This window comes from Xiphophorus couchianus, chromosome 8 (assembly GCF_001444195.1).
Source record: "Xiphophorus couchianus chromosome 8, X_couchianus-1.0, whole genome shotgun sequence".
NCBI lineage: Eukaryota > Metazoa > Chordata > Actinopteri > Cyprinodontiformes > Poeciliidae > Xiphophorus > Xiphophorus couchianus.
This window is the reverse complement of record NC_040235.1, coordinates 24,936,917-24,957,949: the sequence shown is the minus strand read 5'-3', so window position 1 is coordinate 24,957,949 and position 21,033 is coordinate 24,936,917. Positions and strand designations below refer to the sequence as shown.

Genomic DNA, 21,033 nt, shown 5'->3' with positions numbered 1-21,033 from the left:
TCACAGAGAGCCTGTTCTGCTTGACGGGCAGCATTAGGCACAGCATTTTACAGGCAGGGAAGAAAGTTTCACTTTGGTCTCATCTTTGTCACCTACATGGCTTTTGGCAACCTTTCAAACAGGACTTCCTAAATTATCCTTTTATACAATAACTTTCTTCTTGCCACTCCAGATCAGATCATAGGCTAATAATTCCCCATTCAGTTGCTTCCTCAACCAGACCTCTGGATCATTTCCAAAATACAGTCAGTTTAGATTGACTGCTATGTCCAGGTAGGTTTGCCATATTCTTTGGACTAAATTGTAATTTGTGTGATCTTTGTAGCTTGAGATATTGTTTTATGAGCTGTGTTCATTGCTCTGCACGAGGCTGCTTTTTCACCAGGTTCTCTAAAACCTCTTCTCCATTGAGTCTCACTCTAGCTGGTTAATGTCTGGTTCAGTTCTAGCCAAGTTGGTGGGAATGTGTGTGAAGGACAATGGGTCCACAGAAACTATCATCAGTGCTCTGATTATGTCAATTGCCGGTTTCTCCAAAATCTCTTGGTATATTTGTTCATTGCGGTGTTAGCCTGTCCAGTTGAGGCAGACAACCGGACGGCTTCAACTGGATAATTGATAAAAACATTTCAACCTCAAGGTTTGATCGTGGAATTATTGATTTTGCATCTCTCCAACTACTACGGTCTTGTTACAGGTTGATAATGGCGGCTGAGACGTTGCTGTTCATAAATCCACTATCCAATCAACCAAATCGCTTGTGCGCAATACTCAGCTAGGTCCGCCTTGCACCTGCTGATTCCAAAAAACATGGGGTAGATCCATGCAGTCTCTGCAAATGTAGATGAATCTGGCCAGGGTTGTCTGAGGAAGAACTGGTTAAAGCCACGCCCATAGGGAAAGTAGCTTAACAAACCTATGAGGCAAACAGACTGAATTTCCATATCCCTTTTAGTGAATGAACAAGCCCTGTTTAGTTAGCCTTAATTGAATTCTAGTTCGTTTGTCTAGAAAATCCAGTTCATTTGGGGAGGTGTGAATGCATATTCAAACTCCGATGTGGACCAAAACCAGGTTTGAGCAGTCTAAAGATGTTAAATCTTAAGCTAAAGATGATCCAAAACCAGAGGAATAGCTCAGACTCTGTTGATTGGATGTTATCAATATTTAAGACGGTTGGTTTGCCACTGACGAGCATTACATTTTTTATTTTTTTTTTGGGAGACGCCCCCTTGTGGAAGGGCGACCGGAGTGAAGAGTCATATTGCCCAAATCAAAACAACTAATAATTGGTTCAGTTTTTTTTTTTTAAAGTCATTTGTCATTTTAGATCATTTCAAACTAAAATGTGCTTTTACATTTTATGGTTTTTTAACCAAATATTCAGATACATGATCAACAGGTTGATTTCAAAAGCAATAGTTGGGACATACGGTAAAACCCAGTCTGATGTCCTTCACAGGAACGCAGATGGGTCAGTCAGGATAGGCGTTCGAGACAGAGCCTCTGATTTCTCGACTTCCACTCGGCACCGATGGAGGACAGAGTTTTCCCCCGAGCTGCTGACATGCATTCAGAGGCCTGTGAGATGTGGACTGGCTCGCCTTCGGGGGAAATCTGAGACCTTGAATGAGCCGTGGGACACAGGTGGGAGCATTTCAGTGAAGAAGAGAAACCATGGATCTGTTACGGCACGGCGCCAGACTGACTTTGCGCCTCTAACCCGACTGTAGCGCCCTCTAGTCACATCCCATGTCACAGCCTTCCCCGAATTATGGAAATTTTGTGGAAGACGCTGACTTGGACACTGAGCCTAGTGGTGATGGCAGCTTCGGAATTTCAAAGACTTTCGCACAGCTCTCAAGGTAGGACAGCACTGTAAAACCTAATTGGTTCTCCATGCTTTAGAAATGTATGCAAACTCGCTGCCTCAAAGTTGTTTAGTTTTCATTAAGTTAACTGACTGAGTGACATTAATTTGTGTAATGTTACTGAGTGTAACTTAAGCTAACTTAATAAATCTATGTTGTAATTTAAACGGCACCTGAAGCTGAATTGTTTTTTGTATATAGTCACCTTCCTAAATTTTTTTAATTTTTGATTAATTCATCTTTTTGCAATAATCCCCACTGATTTTTTTTTTCTCCAAAATCCCCAGCCTTTCACATTACTTCAAATTAACTAAATTAATTTTTAAAAACTTTTCACATCAGGAGGCTGTCAACTTATTTAAAGAGGCAGTATTATGCATTTTCCAGGCACATAGTGCCATTTTTAGTACAATCAACTAACTATGTCACCTTCAGGAATCATAAAAATGATATATTCAAGTATGACTTGAAAGAAATTTAACTTAAAGCCTTAAAATTGAGCCTCTGTCTCTTTAAAACCTCTTGCTCTTTCTAAAATTCTGACTTCAGGAAGTCATCACATCTCTCCTCTGTTAACCCTTTATCAATGGCTTTACCAGCGTTGCACTGAGATGTAGCTCATATAATGAGTTCAGCAGATATGCACTTCCACCAGGTGTTTGCTAATTGCTGCTGGCTAGTCTGAAGGAGCTTAGTGGGGTGCAGCGGGGGAGGGGTTCTCTGTGAGGTGGAAGCTTGGAAACTGCAGCTCCACTTTGAGGCGCTTTTCACAGCTGAATGGTTGCCATGGGAGATTAAAGAATTTCTCAAACATGCGTGAGAAAAACCCCAGGTATGTTTTTGATGAGGGAATAACATTATGACATGATGTAAATCTAAAAAAACCAAACATTTGTGTAATGCTGCCCCTTTAAATTAAACGCTTGTTATAACTAGGGAGAAAATCCACTTCATTTATTCAACTAAAGTCAATATTGTAACATACACCCAAAGATTCACTGGACTTGGTTTAATTGAGTGTTAGCAAAACCTTCACTAAAGTCAAGTTATATTCACTCATCTTTTTTCAATTAAATACAATGTTTTGGTGTATGGTGTGGGACAATTGGTAAAAAAACAAACAAAAAAACCCAACTGATTCATCTTTTTGCTCTTCTTCTCTTGCGTTCCTGTGAAAGAGGAGTTCCTGTCTTACCTGCAGCACTACCAGCTGACGGTCCCGGTGCGCGTGGACGAGAACGGGAACTTCCTGAGCTACACCGTGAAGCACCAGCGGCCGGGCCGCTGGAGACGCGCGCTGGCGGACCCCGCCGCCGACCCGCCGGGCTCCCGGATCTTCTACAGGCTGTCGGCGTACGGGAAGCACTTCCACCTGAACCTGACGCTTAACCCCAACCTGGTGTCGAAGCATTTCACGGTGGAGTACTGGGGCAAAGAGGGGCCCGAGTGGCGTCACGACGTGCTGGACCACTGCCACTACGTCGGCTCCCTGCGAAGCCAGCACAGCACGACCCGAGTGGCGCTCAGCAACTGCAAGGGCCTGGTGAGTACGACGCGCGCCTCTGAGCCGGCGAGGGCACGAGACGATTCACGCCGCTTACCTCAAACAAACCCTCACATAAACGTCAGATAACTCACACATGGTGCTGCTCAGCCGGAGGATCCCGCTGGTTGCCTTGGCTCTTTTCCACCTGGCAGGCCGAGTCTGCTGGCAGCTCAGAGTGAGGTCATGCTCATGTAGGAGAAACAAACAATGTCTGCGATCTGGGAAAGTGACGCCTCAGCAGCTCGGCTCACGTTCCTCCGGTTGTCACGTTAATCTCAATGCTAACTGTTAGCTTAGCAGACTGCACTTACAATTCTCAAGATGTTGGTTAATAAATCACATTTTAATCTAAACCTAAACGTCAACAGAATAAATGTTTTCAATTCAAAAACCTTTTTTTGCTACTAAATGATTGAATAAATACATATAAAAGCTTAATATTTATTGTTTCCAATCTACTTTTTAGATGTTCACAACGTTTGAATTGAAATAATAAAAATGGCCTTTAAAAATTCTGTTGCATTATTTTGGCATTTAGGACGTTAAAAAAAGGAGTTTATTCTGATTTCATGTCAGACAGTGTAAAACAGAAATCCTATCTTTTTTTTAAACAGTGTATGTAACCTTCTAGTTTCAGCTCTATGTACATGTGGGGATGCCACCAAGCACAAAAGTCTTAATACGCCTTAAACTTTATCACATTTCTTCGCCACAAATGTCAGAGTGTTTTATTAGGGTTTAATGTCCCAGACAAACTTAATGGCAACAAGCTCGGTGGCATAACAGACGCTGAGAAGCGCATAGCAAGGAAAATAATAAGGCAATAACATAACACCTCTGTAGACGGAGATCTCCTATCAATCAGAAATCATTTTAGCGATCTTTGCTCATTTTTACCTGTAACGTCGTCATACCCAGACTCCTTTGCACGAAAAGTAATTTGTTTCTTAAACAAACTTTGAAGCAAAACGTTCTTCTAAAAACTAAAACATTTTATGTTTTGCTAATAACATGTTTGTTTTTAAAAAAAATCATTCTAACAATATAAATTTGTGTTATTACTATATTTAATCAAGAAAGACCCACAGAGGTTTAAAATGTCATTGGACCAAACAGACATTGACCTTACAAATAAGCTTTTACTAAACATTTTAAGATATTAGTAAAGAACAAATAATTACAAAAAGACAAATAATCCATCCAATCGGATTCTCCTTTGACATAATTTTGTTATCTTTTGAGAGATACCGGTCTCATTTCCTTTAAAGGAGCAGTGTCATGTAAAATCAACTTTTTGGAGCTTTTCATCATGTTACAATCTTGTCCCCTCATCAAAAACATATCTGGAGTGTTGTTCATTCATGTTTGAGAAATCCTTTACTTTAATCTCCCATGGCAACCATTCAGAGTTTCAGAAAGAGTAGGGGCTTCTTAAAGGGCCAGAAGCTCAATTTTTTTTTTTTTTTACCCCTCCGGGGGGTCTTTTGTGGGCTCTAGTGTCCCTTATATGACAGTGGACTGACAGGAAACGGGGAAGGAGAGAGGGGAAGACATGAGGCAAATATCGTCGGGTCCGGGAGTCGAACCCGCAACGGCCGCGTCGAGGACTCAAGGCCTCCAAATACAGGTCGCGCTAACCGCTACGCCATCACGGCACGCCCAGAAGCTCAATTTTAACACATTAAATCAGGATGTCAAATTTCTTTTGAGTCACATTTGGTTTATACAGCATTTTTATAACAACTGAAGGTAACATTGATACTTGATTGTGCTATAAAATGGCACTATGTGCATAGAAAACACATAATATTACCGCTTTAAAAGGAGAATCTTTTGAGTCATTTTCATCGCATTTTTGAATGGGGATTTTTGTGCTTTACCTCTTTTCTTTATAAATCAGTACAGATAGCTTAACATCCCTATGGCATTAGCGTATCTGTTCAATTCAATTCATACTTTATTTTTACTTTTTAAAACCACATATTATTATTATTATTATTATTATTATTATTATTATTATTATTATTATTATTATCCTTTATTTATTTTTCTTTTTTACAAGAAGGCAATACTTTGTGTTAGTAGTCACATAAAATCCTAATAAAATAAATGTAAGTTAGTGGTTCTAATGTGACAAAAATAGTTCTGAAAAAAAACAAACTCCAAGGGATATTAATAGTTATGCAAGGCACTGTAAAACAAACTTTTAGAAGCACTAATAAAGTGTCTAATTGTCCTGTCTGGGCTTTGAGTCGTCCAGAGACTCTGTGACTGTCCAGCGTCTCCCTGCTAATCAAGAACTTGGACGAGGTTTTAATAGCTGCTATCCCTCCGTGCTTTGAGTAACTCTAAAGAAGGAAGAAAGGGTCCAGCTTCTTACTGGCAACCAGAATCATGCGGAGCAAACGTGGCCAAATGTGTTGGCAAGACCCGCGCTGAGTATCATAAATTGAATTAGTTTTTGTCCCCCCCCCCGCCCCCAGCACCAAAAATGGACAAAACTGTGTCCGTGCTTTAATGTAATCAGCTGTCTGGACGGTATGAGATCCTGACATCACACACTAGTAAAACCTTTGCATCGAACGTGTTCCTACATGGGAGTGTTACCTGTTGAATTGCTTTTATTGTGGGTTTGCATAGCCAAGGCTGTGTTCGCTTTAAACCCAAACCGATGGGGCTTCTCATCGTTTATGCTCCACACAAGCTCTTGGAACAGGAAGAGGAATGTTTTAAAGTTTGTCTTGGGGTAATTGATTGTTTTTGGTTTGTAAAAGTAACAAAAGATTACCGATTCACGTGTACGTAAAACACTCCTTCACTGGACAGAATAGGAATTTTATAAAGTACTCTGTGTTTCTGAAGACAGAGTATATATATATATATCTATATATATATATATATATATATATATATATATATATATATATAAAATATAGATATAGATAGATAGATAGATAGATAGATAGATAGATAGATAGATGAGAAACCAGAACTAAAGTGGCAAATAATGAGATGTTAATAATTCCAACTCGACAGATTACCTTTCCTCTGGCTGATATAGACGCTATCGCTGCCTGTTTTTGCGATTTATGTTCCAAAAAAGATGCCTATACATGGGATGATACTGTATGTACCTTGTATTATGGATGGCTGCACCTAGAACTCAGCATTTCCCTACCTGTAGGTGTGTTGGGCCTTTTCTAACTTCCTATTGTACTTAGCTGTGCTGCAGCTATAATATTTATAATTGTTACTTTCTTTTTCAGTTATAAAATGTAGTAACACCAATGTTTTCTAGCAACCTGGCACCATTTATAGTCCTCTCAGGCCCACAGCCCTTGTCCAATGAACTTTTATGTTTTGTCAACTTCAACTTTACAGCTTTATTGATACTTAAAACATCTGAATGTAATCCCTGAAATTATGGTTAATAAAATGGCTGCCAGAGGACAAAAATAATAAAATCAGTGAAAGAACAATCCAATGACTTTTCAAGAAATATCAGCTTGTAAGGAAATCTTACCCACGGTGCTAGCAACTATTTTGTTAGCACTGCTGCTTTTAAGTTGCTCCTTTTCTGTATCTGCTAGCTAAGGTAAATGTTAGCACACACATCAACGAGAACAAGTAGAGATTCTACTTAAGCAAATTTCTTTCTTTTCCCTCTGTGAAGGTTTTATGACTACCAACAAATTTGTTAGCATTACCACAAACAAAGGCATACTCTGTTCTTCGATGGTACTGTTTGGTGAAGTTAAAAAGGTTCCACATGATGACTGCTGGCATAAAATTGTTTCTATGCCTCTTCAGAAAGTTTTTATAGTTTCAGGAGTTCACAGCAAGGCCCATTAAACACAGACAGCAGTCATCGTTAGGACAACTTCTATCCTGGCGGCTATTGTTCGCTGATATTGAAGCACCATCTTTGGCTTTACAGACATTGAAAACCACTGAAGATATAAAAGCCGGTGTTTTTTGGGATCTTTGAAGCGATGGCTCTTTGTAGTTTTTAAATGGCTATTTTTCTAAATTACTTTAGCGGTTAGTTGTGCTGCAGTGTTAATGGCCTGTACGTAATTAGAAACAAGTAGAGAATTGGTTTCAGCTGTTTGTTTATTCCTCTCCTTTTCTAAAGCAGTGCTACTATGGCTGCCATGAGTTTTGTTAGCACCTGTGCCTTTGAAGAATGGACTTTGCTGCTAGCCTGCTACTGTTAAGTTATGCTAACCTTTAGTCGTGAAAACAAAGGGTAGCAGGAAGAGACTACTATGACATGCTATTGGTGAACAGGGGATCTAAGAAAAAAGAAGCTAGCACTCCTGCTTTGTAGCTGAATGCAAGTAAGAAGTTCCATCAAAATATTAACTACGATTTTTCACATTCTATTTAATATAAGAAAATCTAACACACATGTTTGTTTTTAAATTTTTAATGCGATATACCAACACAAAGTAGTGGCTGGTGGTGAACTGGAAAGAAAAGGCGGCATCGGTGTTGAAAATTCTCAATGCATAAAACCTGAAAAGTGTGGCATGCATTTGTATTCATCCCTCTTTACATTGATACCCCTTAATAGCATCTAGGATCATTAGCTGTGTCTCCACTGGTCATGTAATCACACAGTTTGACATGTTGAAAATGAATTTGCTTAATGGAAGGACAGCAATTTAAAAAAAGACTTTGTTTAAATAAGTTTTCCTGCTAGGAGGAGGTGGTTTTTCGGCTGCATCAAAATTGATTTGATTAAAAAAACTGCAATAGAAACACTTTTTTTTTTTTTTTAGCATCACACGTGTTGCATGATCAACAACCGGATGTTGCAACTGGTGGAAAAGATGAAGAAGACGACAACAGGAAGTAGTTAGAGGATAATGGCACAGCATTTTTTAAATGACATGTCGTGTGATCAAACCTGTTCATGTTTGATTTTAATACAGTTTCTTAGTGGAAAACGCCGCCATTGTTAAATTGTACTTTTTCCACATTAGCGGGATACTGACAAAAATTTTGCGCTCATTTGTAATGGAAACGCAGCTATTGACTGGTTTCAGAAATCACCTGATTGGTAACTAGAGCCCTATAGCTGTGAGCTGTTTTTAAATAGAGCTGCTCTGAATTGGCCAGACTACTATGAAGTACATGTGGCCTACACAAACGTGACTAATATGGAAAAGTAGTATTAAAAATAGTGGTGAAAGAAAATCCTAACAAGTGAGACCAAAATACAACTTTTTTCATTTATTTATTTATTTTTTTACTTTAGTGCAAAACAGTGTGTGGAGGAAAACGAACACTGCGGATCACCCTAAGCACACTATCCCCAACCGGGAAGTGGCTCCATCATGCTGTGGGGATTCATTTCTTATTCATTGACAGGGAAGCTGGTCAGAATCTCATGAATTCTGACCAGCAGGTGATTACACTGTAGTCCTGGAAGAAGCTAATTTCTTGCACATTACAGTACTTTACTACTTTGTTAGTCTAGCAACTAAAATCCCAGTAAAACACATTAAAACTTGTTGCTGTCATGTGAAAAAAATGATGCACCAAGGTCCCAAATGTGATTGAAAAGTAGTAAACTCTCTATGCGCTTCTGTAGTTAGCTCTTCATTTCTTTAAACAGAATGAAAACTGAAGGTATTTTGTGCACTGACTGGTATTATTAAACAAAGTACTCCACTCCCATTTTCCTACAATCTATAGTTTGTTGGGGCCGTTGGATCGCAGAGAAAACATCTCCTCTGTGCGACGACTCCAAGCCAATTAGTGGATATATGCCAGATGAGCATTTTCCATTTAGGTACACTTTGAAAGTGCACTCAAATTGCCTAGCAACTGTACGAATACAGTGCTTTCTAAGACAAAGAATCATTTGTATAAGGTGGGCACTTAAACAGAACGGGAAGCTGTTTGCCAGGACTGACATATTATGCCAGATTTCTGAAGATATCTTCATTTCATAACTTCAGATATGTGCGTTTTATCTTTGCGCATTTTCCTGAATACAAATTAACTCAAAATTAGCCTGTTTGTATGATGTCGCCTCTGAGACTAATCCGGTTTTTATTCAGTGTATGCATTTATCATGATTTGATTTGATTTTTTTCCTGTAGTTTTTGACCTGTTTCTTACTGCGATTTTCTTCACCCCACCAGCACGGCGTCATAACAACAGAGGAAGAACAGTATTTAATAGAGCCTTTAAAGAACACGTCCTCCGCCACCTCCAGTGAACGGAACCTGGACGGAGCTCAGCAACATGTTATTTATAAAACGTCTGCCATCCCCTCGCCGCAAGAGCAAAGCCAGGAGTTCAGCTGTGGCATTTCAGGTTGGTGAACCTCCATCTGGGTTGGATTCTGTGTGGGTGGAGCTGACGTAAAGGAAGAGCTAAACATAGCAGGTCAGAGGAAATGCTGGTTTGGTACCAGGCCCGGGTTCTGGTAGACATAACTGGACCTCTTGTGTGCCAAAACGAGCTCCTGCGGCAAACACCTTTCAACCTGTAGGAGTAAGTGTTGCTTTGACTCTCACAAAAGCCGCTTCAGGGGGATGCAGTGCCGTACAAAAGGATTCAGCTCTTTCACATTTTGTCGCATAGCGACCACAAACTGTGGCGTATCTCATTGGGATGTTCTGTGACGGACCAACATGAAGTAGAGTGCAGTCGTGAAGAGAGAGACCACAGTTTTCAAACCATATTACAAATGAAAATTGTAGGAGTTCATCGCCCTGAGTTAAAACTGTCTTTGTAGTTTCAGATGGAAATATTTTGGAGTATTTCATTGTCAGCTTTGCTTTTCTAAATACTGATGTTTTATCCTGTGTTCTCTCCAAAATTCTCAATCAGGTTGGATGGTGAGGGTTTGGTGTTCATCAATGTCATTTTCAGTTGAATTCACATGTGGACTTTCAATGGATCAAATTAATACCCCATAATCTATTTAATCATAGCTCCAGCTCTATGCTTTGGGTCGTTGTCATGCAGGAATGTGAACCTTCGCCTCAGTCTTGCGTCTTTTAGCCCTAAAATGGGGTATTTAGCTCCATTAATCCCTCTGTCATCTTGGAAAAGCGTCCACACTGAATGATGTTGCCACCACCACGTTTCACAATGATGGTGTGATGTGCAGCGTTAGCTTTTCCCCACATGGATCTATTTGCATATAAGTGAGAACAATCGGTTTTGGGTGTCACTACCTTCTTCCACATGTTTGCTGTGTTCAAATTGGACTTTGTGTGGCTTTCCTTCAACGGAGCCTTTCATACAAGCTAAATATGCAGAGTCCCCAGAGGATTTTCCCAGCTTTCAACTTCTCCATAGCATTTTTGTTGCAATTCCACCGCTTGTTTACACGTCACCAGTGATCGGAGTGCTTTTTGACACCGTGTAACACGTAAACTTTTCAGTAACACCCGCCGCAAAAATGTGAAGTACTCTGTGTGAAGTACGGCATAGTGTACAGCCGTACCAATAAGGGACGAGGCCTTATTGTTTTCAATATGAAGTGGAAGATAAGGGTCCAAAGCGTATGCACGTTTTGACGATGTTCTAAAAACACAGCAACATCTAGTGTCCTGGCATGACAACTACACTACATTCAGGGTGTCATGGCGGCCTCGTCTTCCCCAATCAACATCCGAAAATAATGGCAGTTTCCAGACAGTGGTCTCATATAAACACACCCTTAGGTTACGTTACGTTCTGGTTATAAATACATGCTAGTTTTCATATTTTTAAGTGTAAAATAGTTGAAAAGCCTTGTATAGTTTCCTTTCACTTTACAATGATGTGATACCTTGTGTAGGTCTATCACATAAAACATGAATACATCAAAGATTGTAACGGAAAAAAACATGAAGAAGCACAAGGAGTATGAAAACATTTACAAGGTGCTTCCAGTAGTAATTGCGTCTGACATTTTAGAAGCAATAACCATTAATAATAGGATAATTGTTTTTAAAGAGGGAAAAAAATATATATATCTACGCAGATGTACTGCAAATTGAAAAAAAGACCCAGGTGGATACTTTGGTATTTAGTCCAAGAGCTTTATAAGAAGCAGGAAAGACTTGTCATTGGCTGGAAGCTAGCATGCGCTAACACGTACCACGTTAAGGCTCCTCCCGCAGCATCTGGGTCATAAATCAAATGCTGCAAAGGTTCAAAAGGGAACATTCCCGTGATCTGCCTCTATCACACACAAACCAGTCCTCTCTGATAACAAGGTGCTGTCATTCTGATTGCCCCGTCGCCGCGTTGTAATTCTCTCTCTTTGCCTCCCTGTCGTTCACAGACCTCACTAAAAGTAACGCACCTTGCCAGTTTAGCACACCCTCCCCTATCCACCTGTCCCCCGTCCCTCAAAACGCCAGCCAGCAGCCGGCCGGCGCTCATAGGCGCCGGAGGTCCATCAGCTCAGAGCGCTTCGTGGAGACGCTCGTGGTCGCCGACAAGATGATGGTTGGCTACCACGGACGCAAAGACATAGAGCACTACATCCTGTCTGTGATGAATATTGTAAGTTTGGTCCTACTCTTTGCTCTAACGGGTTGCAGATGTCCGCGGTTAGCGGTGGATTTATGGACTCACGGGGCTAAGACATCTGACTTTGTGTCTTTCCTTCTTTCCTGGAGGTCAGGTTGCCAAACTGTACCGTGATTCCAGCCTGGGAAATGTTGTGAACATTATTGTGACCCGTCTAATTGTTCTCACGGAGGACCAGGTATGTCCGAGTCTCTTTTCCTAAGCCTGAATCGTTCACCTTTTCAAGTGCGAGCTCTCTTGTCTGCAGTGAGTGTAAAGACGGATGCTCTTGGCATCAGTGAGCTGCCGTATTTTTATTTGACTGCCGTGGCTAAAGGGGCAGAGGGAAGATGGACTACTCACCATATGGACAGTGCTTTACAGGAAAGCCGCGCTCCAGCATCTCTCCTCAGGGAGCTTTGATAAAAGGTTTTAGATGCACAGAACACACAGTATGGTTGATGGAGAAAACATCTGCTTTTTCAAAGATACCTACAGTTAAAACCACATATTTACATACGCTGAATAAAAGGTATTCAGAGGACAAAATAGAAGCTCGATCTGAACTCGAGTGGCATTCTGTTGTTGGACGTCTGTGTTCGTCACAGATTGGCCATAACAAACACCATGTTCAAGCATAAGGGTGTCCATATCTGCACTTGGCACCAGGACACCCTAGGCCGCAGTTCGGCGATCGACTTTGTTGTCGTTTCATCGGGTCTGCGGCCATATGTCTTGGACACTCGGGTGAAGAGAGGTGCAGAGCTGTCCACTAACCACTACCTGGTGGTGAGCTCCGGTGGTGGGGGAGGATGCCGGTCAGACCGGGCAGGCCCAAACGTGTTGTGAAGGTCTGCTAGGAACGTCTGGCGGAATCACCTGTGAGACGGAGCTTTAACTCTCATCTCCGGCAGAACTTTGAACATGTTCCAGGGGAGGTGGGGGACACAGAGTCTGAGTGGACCATGTTCCGTGCCTCCATATCGTAGCTGTGGCCGCAAGTTTGTCCGTGCCTGTCGTGGAGGCAACCCTCGAACCCGTAGGGGGACACCTTCGATGAGGGATGCTGTCAGGCTGAAGAAGGAGTCCTATCGGGCCTTTTTGGCCTGTGGTACTTCGGAAGCAGCTGATGGGTACCGGCGGGTGAAGCGGCATGCGGCTCAGGTGTTTGCTGAGGCAAAAACTCAGGCGTGGGAGGAGTTTGGAGAGGCCATGGAGAACGACTTCCGTACGGCTTCGAGGTGATTCTGGTCTGCCATCCGGCGTCTCAGGGGGGGGAAGCGGTGCAGCACAAACACTGTTTATAGTGGGGATGGTGTGCTGCTGACCTCGACTTGGGATGTTGTTGGCCGGTGGGCAGAATACTTCGAAGACCTCCTCAATCCTACCAACATGCCTTCCATTGAGGAAGCGGAGCCTGGGGACTCTGGGTTGGGCTCTCCAATCTCTGGGGACGAGGTCGCCGAGGTGGTTAAAAAGCTCCTCGGTGGCAAGGCCCTGGGGGTGGATGAGATCCGCCCGGAGTTCCTTAAGGCTCTGGATGTTGTAGGGTTGTGTTGGCTGACGCGGCTCTGCAATATTGCATGGACATCGTGGGCAGTTCCCCTGGATTGGCAGACTGGGGTGGTGGTCCCCCTGTTCAAAAAGGGGGACTAGAGGGTGTGCTCCAATTACAGGGGGGTCACAATCTTAAGCCTCCCTGGCAAGGTCTATTCAGGGGTCCTGGAGAGGAGGGTCCGTCGGATAGTCGAACCTCGGATTCAGGAAGAGCAGTGTGGTTTTCGTCCTGGTGGTGGAACACTGGACCAGCTCTACACCCTCGGCAGGGTCCTGGAGGGTGCATGGGAGTTCGCCCAACTAGTCTACATGTGTTTTGTGGACTTGGAGAAGGCGTTCGACTGTGTCCCTCGGGGAGCCCTGTGGGGGGTTCTCTGGGAGTATGGGGCCCTTTGATACGGGCTGCCAGGTCCTTGTATGACCGGTGTCAGAGTCTGGTCCGCATTGCCGGCAGTAAGTCGGGCTCGTTTCTGGTGAGAGTTGGACTCCGCCAGGGCTGCCCTTTGTCACAGATTCTGTTCATTACTTTCATGGACAGAATTTCTAGGTGCAGCCAAGGTGTTGAGGAGATCCGTTTTGGTGGCCTTAGGATCTCATCTCTGCTTTTTGCAGATGATGTGGTTCTATTGGCTTCATCAGGTCGTGATCTGCAGCTCTCGCTGGAACTGTTCACAGCCGAGTGTGAAGCGGCCGGGATGAGGATCAATGCCTCCAAGTCCGAGGAGTGCCTTCTCCGGGTTGGGGGCGGTGTCCTGCCCCAAGTGGAGGAGTTCAAGTATCTCGGGATCTTGTTCACGAAAGAGGGAAGAAGGGAGTGGGAGATCGGCAGGTGGATTGACGCAGCGTCTGCCGTCAAGCGGGCGCTGTACCGGTCTGTTGTGGTGAAGTGAGAGCTGAGCCAAAAAGCGAAGCTCTCGATTTACCGGTTGATCTACGTTCCCACCCTCATCTATGGTCATGAGGTTTGGGTCATGACCGAAAAAACGAGATCACGGATACAAGCGGCCAAAATGGGTTTTTTCCGTAGGGTGTCTGGGCTCTCCCTTAGAGATAGGGTGAGAAGCTCAGTCATCCGGGAGGGACTCAGAGTAGAGCCGCTGCTCCTTCACATCGAGAGGAGCCAGTTGAGGTGGCTTGGGCATCTGGTCAGGATGCCTCCTGGACGCCTCCCTGGTGAGGTGTTCCCGGCACGTTCCGCCGGGAGGAGGAACCGGGGAAGACCCAGGACATGCTGGAGGGACTATGTCTCTCGGCTGGCCTGGGAACACCTCGGGATTCCCCCAGAGGAGCTGGAAGAAGTGGCTGGGGAGAGGGAAGTCTGGGCGTCCCTTCTGAAGTTGTTACCCCCAAGACCCGACCCCGGATAAGCAGAAGAAGATGGATGGATGGATGAATAAAACGACACAAACCTTTTTCCCCCGCCGTCTGAAGTTAAATCAGACCAAACTTTTCCTGTTTTAGCTTAGCAAGAATTACCAAAATTATTTTTATTTTGCTAAATGTCAGAAAACTTTTTTATTTTAGAAAAAATATTGTAACTTTCCTTGAATTCAAATGTTTTTACATTTGACTAGTTTAATCAGGGTAAACCATTTAACTACATGACTTGTGACTAACATTTTGGTTTGATTTAAGTTCAGACAGCAAGAGAAAAACACTATAGTTTATATACTCTGCCCACATGAAAACTAAATATTATCTTTATATATATTTATATAAATAAAAAACTTATGATTTTTCATTCAAAATGAGATGTAATAAAAACGGCAAACCCCAAAAAGATACCAAGCTTTTAAACAGAATCTAATAATTACATCCAACATGTAACAAATAGGCCACAACAGACGACAGGATGTGTTGATATGAACAGGTTTGTACTGTATGCATCACTTGGCTGCATACAGCTGTTTCATGCTGCACTGTGTTGCACGTGTGTCTCTCCCAGCCAAACCTGGAAATTAATCATCATGCTGACAAGTCTCTGGACAGTTTCTGTAAGTGGCAAAGGTCCATCCTGTCTCATCACAGCAGCGGGAACAGCATTCCTGAGAACGGAATGGCTCATCACGACAACGCCGTCCTAATCACCCGGTAAGAGTTGGCCCCCAGCTGCCGCCGCCGCCGCCGCCACAGGCTTAGCTTACTGCCAGCACAGGGATCCAGCGCTCGATTCAGTGTAATTGTCTCATTTTAGAGCAAATAGCTTGCAGGTTACTCAGCAGCCGCCAGCGCTGCGCTACCGGTTCGGTCCGGTTCACATCCGTACAGTATGCATACCTGCCTGTGAGGGAATAAAGAACTCGGTCCTGGAAATAAATTGTGCTTTTACAGACGTACTGTACCTGTCACCCTGCAATTTATGTCAAGGCTGTTAGCATAAAGCAGCAAGAATCCTGACGTTAGCTGGAAAAAGGCTTCAATGTACCCAGACGTGTTTTGGCCGGGTTACGTAGCAACTGGAAACTGTATTCTCCTTCTGGTTTGGTCTGGAGAGGAAGGCTTTGATTGACAGGAACGTTTGGTTTCTGTACAAAAAAACAGCTTTTCCATCATTAGTGGACACTTTCATGTTGTCTGTCACTTGATGTTCTTTTTGCTTCTTATCATTTCTAGCTGAATGTGGTGAGCACAAGAGGCTACATTCACCAGACAGAAGGCAGTAACTAGTGTTGCAGAATTAAATGTTTAAACATGTCAACTTCTGAGTGGCAGAAGGCCAAATTAGGCATAGAGAAGAGTCAGATTTCTTTTAATTAGGGCTGTCACCATTATTAATGTGCGCAAAACGAAAAAAAAGCACAATTTTGCAATTGCAGTGTTTCCAATAAATAAACGCAGTCAAAATCACAAGTGAATAAGTTTAATATTAAAATAAATCTTTAAAAATATGTCGCATCATGATCCTCCATCTACTTCCTGTTGTCTTCTTCTTCATAATTTGCAGAAGTAGAAACACTCGGTAATTGACCATGTGACTTGTGATGGGGAAAAAAGCGTTTCCTAGCGCCAAAACGTTTTGCTTTTTGTAAATCAAAAATGAGAGCTTTGTTGAAATGGCTGTGTTTCCGTTAAGAAAATGTATTTTAAAAATGTCAGATTATGTACGCAATTATATGGCCAACGGAAACGCAACTAATGTTAACACGCTAACACATGCAATTAATCTAAAAAGTTTAATTTTTGTTACATAAACCAGATTAATCCCTTTGCCTATTGTTGAGACGTTTACTCCAGACACGCACCATACATGCACGCACACTCAACTACGGACACAAAGATTCTGCACAAAAGCCTTTTGTTTCATACGGACACTTTCTGTAGAAACGAAACTTAACTTTAGCTCATCGTCTGACCTCTGGGCAGTGACATAACACACCAGCAGACCAGGAGGCAGACTTTAGGATATAAGCAAGGTGTCTTCCATGTTTGAGCAGATGCTGTATAGATTCGGGCCTTTACACTTGACATCCACATAAGCCTGTAAGGGTAAGCGTCTCTTTCTTTTAGCGCTAAGAAAGAATAAAAAAGTAAAGTCTGATTATTCTGTGTTGGCTGATTTCCTGTTCGTGTGCTCACACGTTTTGGGTCCGTCGAGCTTAAATCACAACACTATCTTGAACTAAAAGCCTCTGTCCTGTGAAGGTTACCTAGTTTAAAGTAGCGCGTGCCGTACACGGTCTTGTACTGCGTTCAACAAAGCAGAGTCAAAAATGGAAGTGAAAAGATGAGTCAGGAGAGTCAGACTGATATGCTCAGCGGCAAATTTTGCTTTAAGAAACACCACGTCTAGAGCGGGTGCTACACCTGCAGAGGTTATAGACTGTGACTTTGAGTTCAAGTCCCTGCTTTGGTTTCTTTGCTGCATACTTTCCTCCCCTTTACTGTTTCCCTCTTTCTGTCACATTAATGTTGAATGAAGTCCACTAGTGTCACAAAAAGTAAAAAAATCCCCCCAAAAAACAACGTCCAGACAACCAAAAAAAAACCCCACCGTGACGGATGTTTGAATAAAATCAAGGCAGTATGTAGCCTACTTATTGTAACGGTGAATTATCCTTCCATCGAAGCCCAACCAGTTTATAATAAACATTTCTAAATCACGTTTGAAACAAAATTACTATTTTTAAACCTTACTAAATGTGAAAACTTGGAAAACTGAGATGTTTGGTATGAGACAGTAAAACATTTTCTGAAAATGTGCATTTTGACACTTCAAGCTTACAAAGTTAAGTGCAGTGAAATGCACAGAGAAAGACAAAAGAGAAGTTCTGCAACAGCTAAAATCTGACGCTACTCCATTTTTACTTAGGTTTAGTGAAGAAGGAGGTGGCGCTCGGTGTCTTCTTTAGAGGTTTTCATGTCATTTCTTTGAGTGGTTCTTGGTGCAGCGCCACCACAGGTGTGAAGGGGAACAGTTTGCTCAAAGGGTTTGGTTCATTTGACACAGTGCAGTGTTGAAAAGGGAAATATGACCTGTCAGGCTCAGAATACATCAAAGATTGAGGGAATCGATCAAAACAAATGAATGTTGTGAAGGTGACTGTGACTCAAAAGGGAAGAAGGTCGCAGAAAAGGACAACAAGGCAGAAATTCAGTTAGTGGCGCTCTTGAATTTAATAGATTAAAAGGTTCTGCAATGACCGGATCCTTCATTTGAATTGTATGATGTGTTTGTGGAGCGTGTCAGAGTCTTCTTCCGCTCTATTGGATTATGTCCGTCTGGAGTTATCGCCGACCGAAGCCTTTCTGTTTATTCTGCTTTGCGTTGCAGCGCTGTAGCTAAGGCTGCAGAAAGCTCTGGCAGTGGACGGAGGAGGGAACCAGGTGTTTTTCTAGAAGCAAACCTGTCATGACTTCACCATTGTTATACTAAAGGCTGAGATTATATCTGGCCAGACTGTGATTAAACAGAGAAAGAATGGAATGGCCAGGAGCCAGTGGAGGAAAAGCTGCATAGACGTGAAAAGAAAATGGTTAATTTAACGTTAATATTTGTGTTTCTGTCTTCTTTTTTTTTCATGAACCTGTTTTTAGATATGACATCTGCACCTACAAGAACAAACCCTGTGGGACTTTAGGTGAGTTGTTTAACTTCACTCGTGATGACTAGTTGTGTTGGTTTTCTCGTTTGGCCTTCAGCGTGTCCTCAGACAAACTTTATTTAGCAACTTTGTGTGTCTCCTTCAGAAGAACTCCAGACGGTTCCTGTGAGACATAATGAGAAGGATGTTTTAATTTGTGTTCATATAGCTCCTCTGTTGCCCCCCTACCCTTACCCCCATGCTTGTTGGCTGAGGCTGGGAGCCCAGAACCTGGACGAGTTGTGGTCAACTCCTCTTAGGTTCCTCCAGTTCATAAAACTCTTCTGTGTCTGTCCTTCAACTCTAACCTCCATTTGTTTAAAGTGTTTACACATCCGCTGGCAGCTTTTGAAAAGAGAGGGTGAGAGTGTTGGGGAGAGGAATGATAGGGGTGTTGGAGTGAGGTAGAAAGAGGAGATGGACTGCAAGTAGAGGAGGTGGAGTTGAAAGCGAAATGGAAGGGGAAAGAGACAATTACAGGGAATGTTAGGGAATGATGGGGTGATAACTAGGTTTTGCTGATACTGGGGGGTGAGTAGGGTGGGAAAGGACATCAACCAGTGGCAAACTGCCCTTTCAACTCCACCTCAAACCTCCTCCCTGTCCATCTTTCCCCATCTTATCTGGGCGAAGACCCCGCAGGCTCCACAGTATATCTCGGAGGTAATATCGTGACCTCAGGGATGCTTTGACAGATTGACTGCATTCGTCACATTCTCCCCGGTCGCCTTAATTGCCCCAGCATCTGCTCGGCTTCCTCGCCGTCCCCCTCTCCACTCTGTTGCCCTCCCCTCTCCCCTGCTTTCCCTCTCTTCGTCGGGGATCACACTCGGAGGTCAGATCAACAGACCTTTAGGGTCGCCGAGTAATCACGGGGCTGGAAGATAATGCGCAGTACGCCCTGGTGTTAAGAAAACAGCCTTCAGTGCGGTTTGTGTGTTTGCACTCAACACACTCTCATCCCCTCCCCATCCTCCCAAGCCCAACACACACAAACATTCTCAGGCTAATCGTAGAGTAGCCACCCTCCTTCCTTTCCCCTCCCTCACCTCCTTCTTTCTTCACCTTCAGGCTCCCTCTTTCCCCCCCGCTGTAATGGTTTCAGTAGCCTCCTGATTTGCGAGTCTATTCTTGTTTTAGCCTCTTAGCGAAGAGGATACTAAAGCCAAGCCATCTTAAGTCGGGAGTTCTGTTAGGCTCTGAACGAAAATGTGGAACAGTGTTTACCACCAGTCCAGGAGCTGGAAAGACAAGCAGTGCTGTCCTTGTTGTGAATACGGTGACAGATCAGGCTAACTTTGGCATGAAGCGCATCCTCCATTCGTCCATCACATGACGACAGATGATCTTGTTGCATTTCATTTGGATTTGATGTGACAGGACAACAGAAAGTAGCATATTATTGTGAAGTAGGGGAAAGCGATACATAGCTTTGGGGTATGTCTACCAGTTTTGGACACAAAAAGATCCTTTTCGTCCATTCGTTCTTGCAAAATAGGGAAAGCCACTGCTTCCCCACACCGAAAAAGTATTCAGGTGAGTTGCTGATCAGGGAGCTAAGAGTTTGTCTCCCTTTGGAGGTTTTTCTGGCGTGTCTCTGGGGAATACCCAGCACTCAATTACAATGATGTTTAGGGTTGCAGGGTTTCCCCAAGAGTGTTATAACCTGTGTCGGTCCACCAGGCTTTATCTACTTCCCCACCCCACCAGGAACTTAAATAGGGTTTTCTAGACAGAGATAACACTGATAATAAATACGGATTAAGCTAGGTTTATAGTTTATAGTTGACAAATTGAACTGGGCATGTGAGAGGTCGCCCACCAATTGCGGCATACCTGCCTCTGCCTGTTGGTCTCACACGCTATTATTTTCAAATTACGATACCTGCTTGTGCACCTCCGAATTTTTGTAACTTTTAACATTTTTTAACACAAAAACACGGTGGGCCGCTCGTGGATCGCCCTTGCGCCCCAACACTGGGTTTAACAGGTTTTCTGGGGAAACCCTGAATGGTTGGAGCACAGTTCAGGAGATATGAATACTTTTCAAGGCTCAGTAAGTAAAACTCCATGGGAGTCGAGAACAAAAAGTACGCCTGGATGTTACTGGCCCTTGTTCAGTTAAATAATTTCTTCTCTTGTATCCTGAATTGTAACAATGTTGCTGCTAACTCGTGAGCTTGTAAGTTTTTTTTGCAATCAAGTAAGATTCAACTTGATTAGATTAGGCCAGATGGTCTTGAGCAGCACTACTTTGTAAAAAAAAACCCAACAACTTACCTTTAAAAAAAAGTGTGGGAATGGTTTTAGCCAAAATAAGCCATTACACAATAGCTCAACACACACTCAAACAGACTCACACACCTGCTTCGTGCTGTTATATGATCCCCTCTCAGGCCGGTAGATGTAATCTGTGAAGAATTGCCAGCGGTCCCCTTATCTGACCTGTCAG

General features: G+C 43.0%; 1 protein-coding gene across 2 annotated transcripts in view; it reads left to right on the top strand.

The window, feature by feature from the left end:
• The window catches only part of adamts6 (ADAM metallopeptidase with thrombospondin type 1 motif, 6), an 80,233-nt gene that overhangs the window by 2,046 nt on the left and 57,154 nt on the right, over nt 1–21,033 (top strand). For both annotated transcript variants that reach the window (XM_028026155.1, XM_028026153.1), the window contains exons 2-8: nt 1,463–1,865; nt 3,050–3,414; nt 9,573–9,747; nt 11,714–11,937; nt 12,059–12,142; nt 15,446–15,591; nt 18,535–18,578. In XM_028026155.1, coding sequence (XP_027881956.1) covers nt 1,775–1,865; nt 3,050–3,414; nt 9,573–9,747; nt 11,714–11,937; nt 12,059–12,142; nt 15,446–15,591; nt 18,535–18,578 — 1,129 coding nt within the window. In that variant the 5' untranslated portion in view covers nt 1,463–1,774. The remainder of the gene's footprint in view (nt 1–1,462; nt 1,866–3,049; nt 3,415–9,572; nt 9,748–11,713; nt 11,938–12,058; nt 12,143–15,445; nt 15,592–18,534; nt 18,579–21,033) is intronic.